The sequence below is a fragment of the Littorina saxatilis genome, unplaced genomic scaffold (assembly GCF_037325665.1).
Source record: "Littorina saxatilis isolate snail1 unplaced genomic scaffold, US_GU_Lsax_2.0 scaffold_1121, whole genome shotgun sequence".
Lineage (NCBI taxonomy): Eukaryota > Metazoa > Mollusca > Gastropoda > Littorinimorpha > Littorinidae > Littorina > Littorina saxatilis.
Window position 1 is genome coordinate 1,740 of NW_027126389.1, and position 12,346 is coordinate 14,085.

Here is a 12,346-nt window from a genome sequence, read left to right on the forward strand (position 1 = left end):
GCTCTACACACACACACACACACACACACACAGACACACGCACATACACCACGACCCTCGTCTCGATTCCCCCCTCGATGTTAAAACATTTAGTCATAACTTGACTAAATGTAAAAACGAAAAAATGTGAAATACATAAATAAATATATAAATAGACATAAATGGATGACTAAAAAAATGAAAGAAAGAAAGAAAATCAAGAAAGAACAAGTCGCGTAAGGTGAAATTACAACATTTAGTCAAGCTGTCGAACTAACAGAATGAAACTGAATTCACTGCATTTTTACAGCAAGAGCGTATACTCGTAGCATCGTCAGTTCCACCGCTCGATGCAAAGGCAGTGAAATTGACAAGAAGAGCGGGGTAGTAGTTGCGCTGAGAAGGATAGCACGCTTTTCTTTATCTCTATTCTTTTTAACTTTCTGAGCGTGTTTTTAATCCAAACATATCATATCTATATGTTTTTGGAATGAGGAACCCACAAGGAATAAGATGAAATTGTTTTTAAATCGATTTCGGAAATTTAATTTTGATCATAATTTTTATATTTTTAATTTTCAGAGCTTGTTTTTAATCCGAATATAAAATATTTATATGTTTTTGGAATCAGAAAATGATGAAGCATAAGATGAACGTAAATTTGGATCGTTTTAAAAACAAATTATTTGTTTTACAATTTTCAGATTTTTAATGACCAAAGTCATCAATTAATTTTTAATCCACCAAGCTGAAATGCAATACCGAAGTCCGGCCTTCGTCGAAGATTGCTTGGCCAAAATTTCAATCAATTTGATTGAAAAATGAGGGTGTGACAGTGCCGCCTCAACTTTTACAAAAAGCCGGATATGACGTCATCAAAGGTATTTATGGAAAAAAAGAAAACAACGTCCGGGGATATCAAATTTCATAAAGATCGGTCCAGTAGTTTGGTCTGAATCGCTCTACACACACACACGCACAGACAGACACACACACACACACACACACACACACACACACACACACACACACACACACACATTCACCACGACCCTCGTCTCGATTCCCCCTCTACGTTAAAAAATTTAGTCAAAACTTGACTAAATGTAAAAAGAAAGAAAAAAATGAAAGAAAGACAGAAAGAAAGAAAGAAAGAAAGAAAGAAATTCAAGTACAAAATAGTGTAAGCCAAATCTTAATTCGATGAATGAGACAGTAGTTAGATCACTGACTAGTAGGCACAACCACGCGGCACAAGTTTTCCCGTTAGAAAGAGTCACTTTAAAAACGCTTCCAGCATTTTCAAATTTAGATTTTGCGTCATATCGTCTGACAAAAAGGTCCGCTTGTCCAGTAGAATTCATCGTCATGAAGTACAGATTTGACATCATATCAATGAACGATCAGGTCTGATCAAGGAATGCAGTTCATCGTCATCAATTACAGATTTAACGAAACATCAATTTATACAAAATGTAATGGTCTGCTCGCTGAGTATAATTCATCGTCATAAAGTCCAAGTTGACGGCATCTCAATGAACATAAAGATTTGCTCGGCGAGTATCGTTCATAGTCATCAATGACAGATCTGACGTCATAATAATGGAGAAAAAGGCCTGATTGCCGAGTATAATTGATCGTCATCAAGTACAGATCTGACGTCATAGTAATTGACAAAAAGGTCTGCTTGCCGAGTATCCTTCATAGTCATCATGTACAGATTTGACGTCACATCCATGAACGAAAAGGTCTGATCGCCGAGTATTCATCGTCATCAAATACAATTGGCATCATAACACGGGACGAAAAGGTCTGCCTAGTATCATTCAACGTCATAAAACAAATTGATGTTAAACAATATCACTTGAGAAAATGTCTGCTCGCCGACTGATATCATTTATTGTCATCAATTGCAGATCAGACCAAAAGGCGTGCTCATCGAGTATCATTCATCGTCATTGAGTCCAGATCTGACGTCACATCACTGGAAAAAAGATCTGCTCGACGATTATCTTTCATTGTCATCAATTCCAGAGTTGACGTCATATCAGTGAACAAAAAGTTCTGCTCGCCGAATAACATTCATCGTCATCAATTATAGAGTTGATCGTCACACCAATGGACCAACAGGTCTGCTGTTGTGTATTTTTCATCGTCATCAAGTACAGATTTGACGTCATATTAATCAACAAAACGGCCTGCTTGCCGATGTATCTTTCATCATCATCAAGTACAGATCTGACGTCATACTAAAAGCAAAAAGGTCTGCTTGCCGATGTATCTTTCATCGTCACCAAGTACAGATCTGACGTCATATCGATGAACAAAAAGATCTGCGTGCCGATATATATCTTCCATCGTCATCAAGCATAGAGTTGACGTCGTATCATCAATGAACAAACAGATATGTTCGTTGTGTATTTTTCATCGTCATCAACTACAGATTTAACTTCATACCAAAAAACAAAAAGGTCTGCTCGCCGAGTATCTTTCATCGTCATGAAGCACAGATCTGACGTCATATCAATGAACGAAAAAGTCTGCTCGACGAGTATCATTTATCGTCATCTCGATGTCGTTGAGAATCTTGGTCAGCTGAGGGGCGTAGCCGTAGAGCGCGCCCCGTGAGTTGGAGCAGGCCTCTTTCTGTGGGGGTGACAGTGCCAGACCGCAGCCCTGCTCGTGATACTCGTGAAGCAGACCCGTGTCAGGCGCGCGCAGAATGTCGAGCTTGGCGTTTTTACATCTGCACGCACAACAGGGAACGGTATGTGGGAGTGTCGGACTCAGAACTTAAGAATGTTTTGAGGTCTGATAACCAAAGGGAAGTAAGCGCTCTAAATGCACACGACATGTGTACCAGAGTAGGTGAGAGTTGTTCGGAACCAGTCTCCAGGCATCTGAGCAAATAACAAGCACTGAAATGAACAAGCAACTTTCACCCTCAAAAACAAAAACTTTTTTGTTGTATTTCAGTTTTTCTCTATGCCCCAAGAGGGCCCGGGATTGAATTAAAACCTGAGCTTGTTCGTATCGTATCTCGCCAACCAACTTGCCAACGCACCGATCAAACCATAGACCATTTATCCTGGACCGCCAACTAGCTCTCTCTCCGCTCTTTCTCTCTATTACGAGGTAGCGGCCTCTCGCATTTAGGAACCTACGCTTACAAGCCTTTCAGAAATCAGGGGGACGTGATATCCGGTGTCGATTGTAAACATGGACGAAGTTGCCGAGGTAAGTTCTGAAAATGCTAAAATAAACTCAGCAAAAGTGCATATGGAACATGTTTTTCGATGAGTTTTGTTAAGTTTAGTTTGGAGTTTTGGAAAATCCAGTTCATTGTCACCTCCCATTGTCACAAATAACTGGAGCGTGCTTTCTTTTCACTGTCTTCGAATCGCTGGCCTTTCAAACCGGACGCGACGCGCCCCTGAAAGTCGAGAGTCGTAACCTCGAAGGGTCACGTGACGAGTTGGCGGTCCAGGCTATTTGGTCTATGATCAAACCAAAAAAACTAGGAAGCAGACAAGCAAAATAGTCAGTCAATCAGTAAACTAGTCGACTTTCAAGAACTGAGCAAAGAAGCCAGCAGCTCAACAAAGTCAGCCAACTTACAGACTAGGATTACCAGCAGTCAAGTCTTGTCCATAAACAACTGTAACGAAACTGAACTAAGAGTCTATGTCGACAAAAAGTTGCTGCATTCCCTGTAGGCGTTTTTCCTGCAGCGTTTCGTCGATCTCGCTGAGAGTCACGCCATGCTTAGCCACATTGGTAAAATGTGATATTTTTCAATCATTGTTCGTATTTTGCAAAGGAGCTGCGATTCAGTGTTGCAACGACGGGCGCTGTGGCGTGGTGGTAAGACGTCAGCCTCCTAATCGGGAGGTCGTGAGTTCGAATCCCGGTCGCTGCCGCCTGGTGGGTTAAGAGTTGCGATTTTTCCGATCTCCCAGGTCAACTTATGTGCAGACCTGCTAGTGACTTAACCCCCTTCGTGTGTACACGCAGGCACAAGACCAAGTGCGCACGGAAAAGATCCTGTAATCCATGTCGGAGTTCGGTGGGTTATGGAAACACGAAAATACCCAGCATGCCTACCCAACGAAGGCGGAGTGAAGCTGACTATACGTACTCTCAGAGTAGTTTGGGGAACCCAAATGGGCAAACGAGCTCACACGTAACCAGAAAATTCTGGAACGCTGAAGAAGAAGAAGTGTTGCAACTTTAAATGCAGAAATGAGAAAATCCATCTAGTCCTCCTGTCGAACCGCATTTTGGATGTTACAAGGGAAGCAACGCTGAGATGAATCACGCACGCGCTTCGCGCGAGACTGAACAGTGTCGTCCTTCCCCACAGCCTACAGGAAATGCGCCTACGGGTAATGCACCCACTTTTGGTCGACTTAGACCCCTTCTGCTCCTCTCCCACAGGGTTGGCATGATTGTTGAAAGTGTTCGCTGGGTATGTGTGTAGGCTATATATAGTGTGACAGTGTATAGCATATATGAATATTGTGTGAACAGTACATGTGGTGATTTTTGTCCGAATGGTTAATTGTTTAATGTAGGTCAGTTGTACATTTAATTGTATTATTCTGTATATGTTCTTTCGTAAAGGGCCCAGAGCCATAGGTTAGGCACTTAAAAATGCCCAGTTATTATTATCATTATTACTCGAAGTTCATTAAGATGATGGGCTTGTACTATAACATAAACTGACCTTTTGTAGAAGTCGACATCCTCGCCGCCCCAGCCAACCATCTCAGTGTTGATGCCACCCGCTTTCTTCAGGTCGCCACCCGTAATGGCCAGCAGGCCGAAGCCGTACACACGCCAGCTGCCCGCCTCGGGCGAATAGTCGAACAATTTCACAGTGCAGTTGGGTCGGCCATAGCAGACCGTGAAGGGAGAGAACTGCGAGAAGCAGACGGGGAAGTAAGCCCTACCCGAACCCACGTTGCTGGCGGCCCGGTAGAGAAAGCGCTGAGTCAGCACAAGGTCGACGTCCATAAAGATGAGGAGGGACTCCAGAGAGAAGGGAGCTGCCAGCGCAGCCAGTGAACCGGCACGGGAGAACACTCCTTCCATCTTGACCAGCGTGATGTTCAGTCGTCTGTAACTGTCGCTGAACCGAAGCACCTGTTGGTCGGTTTAAACAAAATGTATTGTTATTCAAAATACATGAACATGATAAATAATAATGATGATATTTATACGGCGCAAATCCTGTTCTAAGCGGCTCACAAAAAAACATACATGGACACATTATTGTCTGTACACGATTCAAAATCAAAATTGCATTCAAAATACATGATGGTAATAAATAATAATGAGGACATTTATATGGTGCAAATCCTAAAACAGTTCTAAGCGCCTTAATACACAAATACATAAAATAATTATTTTGTACACAATTCCAAATCAAATAATAATAGACATCAAAATATACTTATACACTTTACAAGGTTTTAACCCACATGACATGAAAGAATTGAGCGTATACAACGAGGACACGAACTCAAACAAAAGCCATGGGCGGATCACATCATTTTAAAGGGGGGGGGGGGGGGGTCCAAATTTATTTTAGGGACAATTCGACGACGTGAAGCGGACCTAGGGGGGTCCGGAGGTTTATGCCCCCCCCCCCAGAAAATGTTGATAAAACAAGGAAAATGAAAAAAATCTGCATGGTGCAATCTGAGCCAAGAAACTTCCCAGACTACACCTTCCAAAAAGTACATTTAAGAAGACAAATTTGGATGAAAACAAGGACAATTGACCGATCTGGTGCAACCCGAGCCAACAAATTGCCCAATTACTTTCCAAAACCGTCACTTGGAAGACAAAGGCCGGCTCCTAGGGGGGAACAGAGGCATGCCCCCCCCCCCCCCCCCAGAAAATGTTGATACAAATCAGGGAAACTGGAGCAAACCCCGGGAAAAAAACCTTGGATCCACCCCTGAAAAGCTGTTGGTTCAACAAAAAACAAAGACCATAGTCAAACAAAAAAAAACCAAAAAAAAAACATAGACGAATTCGGGGGAAAAGCTATGTCGGGTTGGTATGGGTTGTGAAACAGTTTTTTTTCGAAACATTGGAAACATTGAGGCAAGTTTTCACACGTGACATTATGGGCCAATCACCAGCGAGCGGCGAATCTTCACTGGTGGTCCCCGAGTTATTTCCGAACACCATCTATTCAGGGCAGAATATACCTGCGAAGAGTCAGCGGCACAGAAGACGCACTGCATATTATTGATGCTGCGATAGAGATTATGACGAGTACTTGGCCTGTTTACTTTTCGCGCAACGTGTAGCGGGCTGGGATAATCTGCCGTGCGTCGTCTGTGCCGCTGACTATGCGCAGGTATAATCTGCCCCTTAGGAATCGTGTGCAACTAATTTTGGCAACAACAGCAGCACAAAAAGTGATAAGCGCGCATCCGGGAAGAGAGTCGTGCCGCAATGCCCTGTGCAGGAGAAGAAAGATATAGAACAATAGAAAAGATCGCGATCAGGGGAGCAACAAGTAAAGACAGAAAACAGAGAAGAACAAACTAAACAAGTCGCGTAAGGCGAAATTACTACATTTAGTCAAGCTGTGGAACTCACAGAATGAAACTGAACGCACTGCATTTTTTCACAATGACCGTAGTCCGCCGCTCGTGCAAAAGGCAGTGAAATTAACAAGCCTGTTTAGCGCTGTAGTAGTTGCGCTGTGCTGCATAGCACGCTTTTCTGTACCTCTCTCCGTTTTAACTTTCTGAGCGTGTTTTTAATCCAAACATATCATATCTATATGTTTTTGGAATCAGGAACCGACAAGGAAAAAGCTGAAATTGTTTTTAAATCGATTTCGAATTTTTTTTTTTAATCATAATGTTTATATTTTTAATTTTCAGAGCTTGTTTTTAATCCGAATATAACATATTTATATGTTTTTGGAATCAGAAAATAATTAAGAATAAAATGAAGGTAATTTTGGATCGTTTTATAAAATAATAATTTTAATTACAATTTTCAGATTTTTAATGACCAAAGTCATAAATCAATTGTTAGGCCTCCAAGCTGAAATGCAATACCAAAGTCCGGCCTTCGTCGAAGATTGCTTTGTCAAAATTTCAATCAATTTGATCTAAAAATGAGGGTGTGATAGGGCCGCCTCAACTTTTACAAAATGCTGGATATGACGTCATCAAAGGTATTTATCGAAAAAAAAAATGTCTGGGGATATCATACCCAGGAACTCTCATGTAAAATTTCATAAAGATCGGTCCAGTAGTTTACTCTGAATCGCTCTACACACACACACAGACAGACAGACACACACAGACAGACACACACACACACACACACACACACACACACACACACACACACACACACACATACACCACGACCCTCGTCTCGATTCCCCCTCTATGTTAAAACATTTAGTCAAAACTTGACTAAATGTAAAAAGCATCAAGAATCCATGACAACGTCTACACAAGTCACAATGAATCAACACCTGCTGGTAGTCGCCAGAAGTGTTGGCGTAGAGTCCCACACGCACGTGCACTCTGCCGGCGTAGCCAGAAGCCGCGCTGGTCAAATGGTCAAGAAACCGGACGTAGGCCAGCTGACGTCCCAACAGAGGCACCAGGATGTTCAGGTCCGGCCAGGTGGACGTGACGCTGTTGCCATGGCGATAGGCGTTGAGCGAGGCTTGCAGGTCGCTGTCATCAGAGTCCGGAGAGGTCATCTCGGGGTGAGGTCCGGATGGTGACCTGAGGACAGCGTCGTGGTTGGTGTGCACGTCCACCTCGTACCAGTACAAGGGCTTGAACCTCAAATCCAATCCAATCCAATCCAATCAAATTTTGTTTTACGAGGGTTGTGGCATATAAGCATACAAACGAGCTTTTTTCAACCAGCCCTCGCCCAAAGAGGGAACTATAATAACATATACACACGTATTTATTTCGATTTTTGTTAAAATGAATAAAATAAATAAATAATAATAATAATGTTCATAATAAACAACTGTTCTATAGCGCGAGTCCCATCAATTGGCTCCAGGCGCATCAATTCCTTCAATTCCTTTTCCACACCAAAACCAGAATTCATAGGACTTAGCTACACAATTACAGGCTATTTAATTATCTACCTCGTGGTCATCAGGAAGGACTGGGAGCCCTGGCCGTATCGCAGAGTGACCAGGTGCTGCAGTCCGCGGCTCAGCGTGTAGCTCTGGTACCTGTTCAGCGGTTGGTGATGTGACGTCACGTCGCCCAGACCCTGACTCTCCATGAAGGCCTGTAGGTCTTGGTCAGCCTTGTCTGCCACGACTTTTCTGTTGGAGAACTCTTTGTTGAGGTCCTTGTACACGTGGTTTTTTCTCACCAGCCAATCCCACAAAGGGTTATCGTCCACGATGATTTCGCCCTCGGTTACTTCCCCTGTGTCCGAGTCCAAGGAGTTGTCTCCCCACAGCTTTCCCGCCCACTGCACTAGGGACATGGCGGTGTTCTCCCTTTGCGAAGCTCCCAGCTTAGCTCTGACAAAGTCCCTCACGTCTCGTTGTCTGCTGTAGGTGTATGTAGTCGGCTGTGGATGTCTCGGGACTGCTTTGTCAAATTTTTTTTTTTAAAACAGATAGACTGCTGACGTTAAAAATTCAGCATAAAAACAAAACAAAACCAGAATTGTAAGTTATTGGAACGTTTTATTTATGAATGGCTGTTGTTCTTGCAAGAGAAACACATTCTTAGCTAAGTTCATTATCTCTATCATAAGTTTTTTTTCTTCTGTCTGTCCACTTTACAGACTTTTGGATCGAAGAACCTCATTCTGATAATCATCGGTCCACGCTATCGCTCATGTCTCTCTGACAGGATGGATAATTGCTACGCGGAGCACAGGGAAAGAAGCGGAGCTAAAAGCCGAAATCTATCAAAACAAGAATACAGAGTTATCTCTCATATGTTTTTCGCTAATGTTTCTGATAAAAGACGAAAGACGAACGTGATTGTAGAATAGCCGACTTCGACAGTGATCTCCGTTCTGTTCTTCACAGTTATGATAAAGACATCGTTCTGAGGTCAAAACAAGTCGAAATTTTGAGACTATTGTGGGAAGGAGACCGTGATATTGTTACGTAACTCCCAACTGGTTACGGAAAAAGTATCGTCCGCTCCGTAGCCATTTTGTTATGATCACGTGACAACGTTGATTATCACGTGACACTTTTTCCATATTTAGAGTTGTTTGCACAGTAAATACATCCGCGAAAGACAGATCGCTTGAAACATAACAATTCCTTTTTAATTTAAAAATTACACAACACCATGAAAAATCATTATGGACGATCGCGAATCTGTTTATATCAATAACACATAACGAAAAGCTCTAAATATGTAAAGAAATTGATTTCCTTTCCAGAGAAGGAAAACAACGGCATCATGCCATGAGACCCGAAGGGAAGTAACTCATTTTACCTGAGTTCAGGATGCGAAGAACCTGTGATTGTAATGTTTTGTTTTGTAATAACAACATAACTTACCATTCTTTAAATACAATGATAGTATCGAGAAATAGTTTGTTTTTATGTTGTTGTTGTTTTTTTAAAGTGAAGAACGTATTATAGAATATCTCCGTTTGTGAGCCCACATATCCTAGTGCAAAACTGATTCACACACACACACACACACACACACACACATACACACTCACACACACACACACACACACACACACACACACACACACCCTTACCATTCTTGTTGTTTGTTTCTTCGTTGTCAACGCCGGTCAGGCGGTCAAGCTGAGCGAGCTCCGTCGTCAGGCGTTGCAGTCGTTGCTGCAGTCGTTGCAGTTGCTGCAGCTTGACCTCAGTGTGAACGAAGTGCATGTAGTGGGGGTCCTTGAGGGGGTGGAGGGTGAGGAGGGTTCCCGTGTCACGTCGCAACATGTCGGCCTTCAGCGCCCCCTCGGGGTACACTTGGTGGAACAGCTTGTGCATCTGGCGAGGGGCACCGGAGAGACATGGGAATAGCCATACATCAGGTATTCATGAAGACAGCGTGTAAGCTTGAACACTTGCGCCTGTGCGCGCGGGCACAAAAACACATACATGCACGCGTACATGTCCGCACATGCTCGTTTCTCCAACAAGAACATTTTTACACTACCACTCACATAGTAAACTCTACTATCACTCACATCTTTAACACAACTACTACTCCCATAGTTAAGACCACTACCACTCACACAGTTAACACTACTACTACTCCCATAAATAAGACCACTACCACTCACATAGTTAACACTACTACCACTCACATAGTTAACACTACAACTCACATAGTTAACACTACCACTCACACAGTTAATAGGCCTACTACTACCACTCACACAGTTAGCAACACTACCACTCACATAGTTAACACTACCACTCACACAGTTAACACTGCTACCACTCACACAGTTAACACTACTACCACTCACACAGTTAACACTACTACCACTCACACAGTTAGCAACACTACCACTCACATAGTTAACACTACCACTCACGCAGTTAACACTACTACCACTCACACAGTTTACACTACTACCACTCACACATTTAACACTACTACCACTCACACAGTTAGCAACACTTCCACTCACACAGTTAACACTACCACTCACACAGTTAGCACTACTACCACTCACATAGTTAACAGTACCACTCACACAGTTAACACTACTACCACTCACACAGTTAACACTACCACTCACACAGTTAACACTACTACCACTCACACAGTTAACACTACTACCACTCACACAGTCAACACTACTACCACTCACACAGTTAACACTACCACTCAGTCACACAGTTAACACTACTACCACTCACACAGTTAACACTACCACTCAGTCACACAGTTAACACTACTACCACTCACACAGTTAACACTACTACCACTCACACAGTTAACACTACTACCACTCACACAGTTAACACTACCACTCACACAGTTAACACTACTACCACTCACACAGTTAACACTACTACCACTCACATTGCTTTTCGTGGTGCACGAGATGTTGACGTGGCGCAGCACACACCTGCCCATCTCGGTGTCCTCGTGTGACGTCTCCGTCATGGCGCCGCACCCCCCCAGGTGGGGGATCAGGAGGCGGAGGGAGGGGGAGGAGAAGACAATTCCCGGGCCACCCATGCAGTAAGGATGGCCAGCCACCAGTCCCAGCCTCCCCCTACAGAATGGAGTATACAGAATATTTTACTGGCCAAGTTTGGGATTTTTTTCTGACAGATGCGGGTTTCTCTCCATTTACTCTAGCTAAGCACACCCAACATACGTAACTAAGTATAAAATAAATAAATTCAACGACATCACTAAAAAAAAAACATACACTAACATTAACACCACAATTACTATATAACAACAAGCGTCAGTCACACGCACGCACGTACGCACGCACGCACGCACGCACGCACGCACGCACACACACAGACACACACACACACACACACACACACACACACACACACACACACACACGGACACGGACACAGACACACACAGGCACACGGACACGGACACAGACACAGACACACACACATACACACACACACAGACACACACACTCACACACACATACATATACCCACACGCACACACACACGCACACACACACCTCTCCTCTGCCTTCCCGAAGCCGGGCTGGCCGATGTACCAGGGACGCGAAGGGTCCAGCGAGTTCAGGAACTTCACCAGCGCCTCGTACCGGATGTACACGTCATCGTCCGCTCTGACGAACCAGCGGAAGTGACGCCCGAAGGCGCGGTACATGTGACGTAGCATGGCGAAGCTCTTGGCGCGAGGCGGGTAGGTGACGTCATTGACGCCCCGGAGCTCTACCACGCGCAGGTTGTTGACTGTCCTCACCGGCTCCGGCTCCGACGTGGGGTCTTCAAAATGCTCCGCAGTCCGCGTGGCATCATCAGAGGTTGCCATGCCAACGTAAAACACGAGAGACGGAACGTCCTTCCCCCATGTGGAGTGGATGGCGGACACCCTGGTCGCCAGGTTATGACGTGTCGTTATCACACCGATCATGACGTCATTTTGTGACGTCGTAGGCGGAGCGTGTCCCTTGTCCAAAGCGAGCTGTGTGTGTGAGCAGGGCAGCGTCCCCCCGTGTCTACCTGTCCCCCGTGGCATGAACATGAGAGGCAGGAGGTAGCCGATCGTGACAAGGACCAGCTTGGTCATCAGGGATTTCCACTTTCTCATCAGACGCATCCTGACAGCTTGATGGCTCAGTGGGTAGCGCGCTTGCCTTGTGAAAGTTGGGCCACGGGTTC

At 44.1% G+C, this 12,346-nt stretch overlaps 1 protein-coding gene across 1 annotated transcript; it reads right to left on the reverse strand.

Moving 5' to 3' along the window:
* Positions 1–949: 949 nt before the first annotated feature.
* LOC138954830 (chondroitin sulfate synthase 3-like) lies at positions 950–7,874 on the reverse strand. The gene is made up of 3 exons (XM_070326594.1): positions 7,496–7,874; positions 4,706–5,124; positions 950–2,725 (listed from the first exon to the last, which is right to left on the reverse strand). The coding sequence occupies exons 1-3, from the start codon at positions 7,727–7,729 to the stop codon at positions 2,503–2,505; spliced, it is 876 nt and encodes a 291-aa protein (XP_070182695.1). The 5' UTR covers positions 7,730–7,874; the 3' UTR covers positions 950–2,502.
* Positions 7,875–12,346: the final 4,472 nt, after the last annotated feature.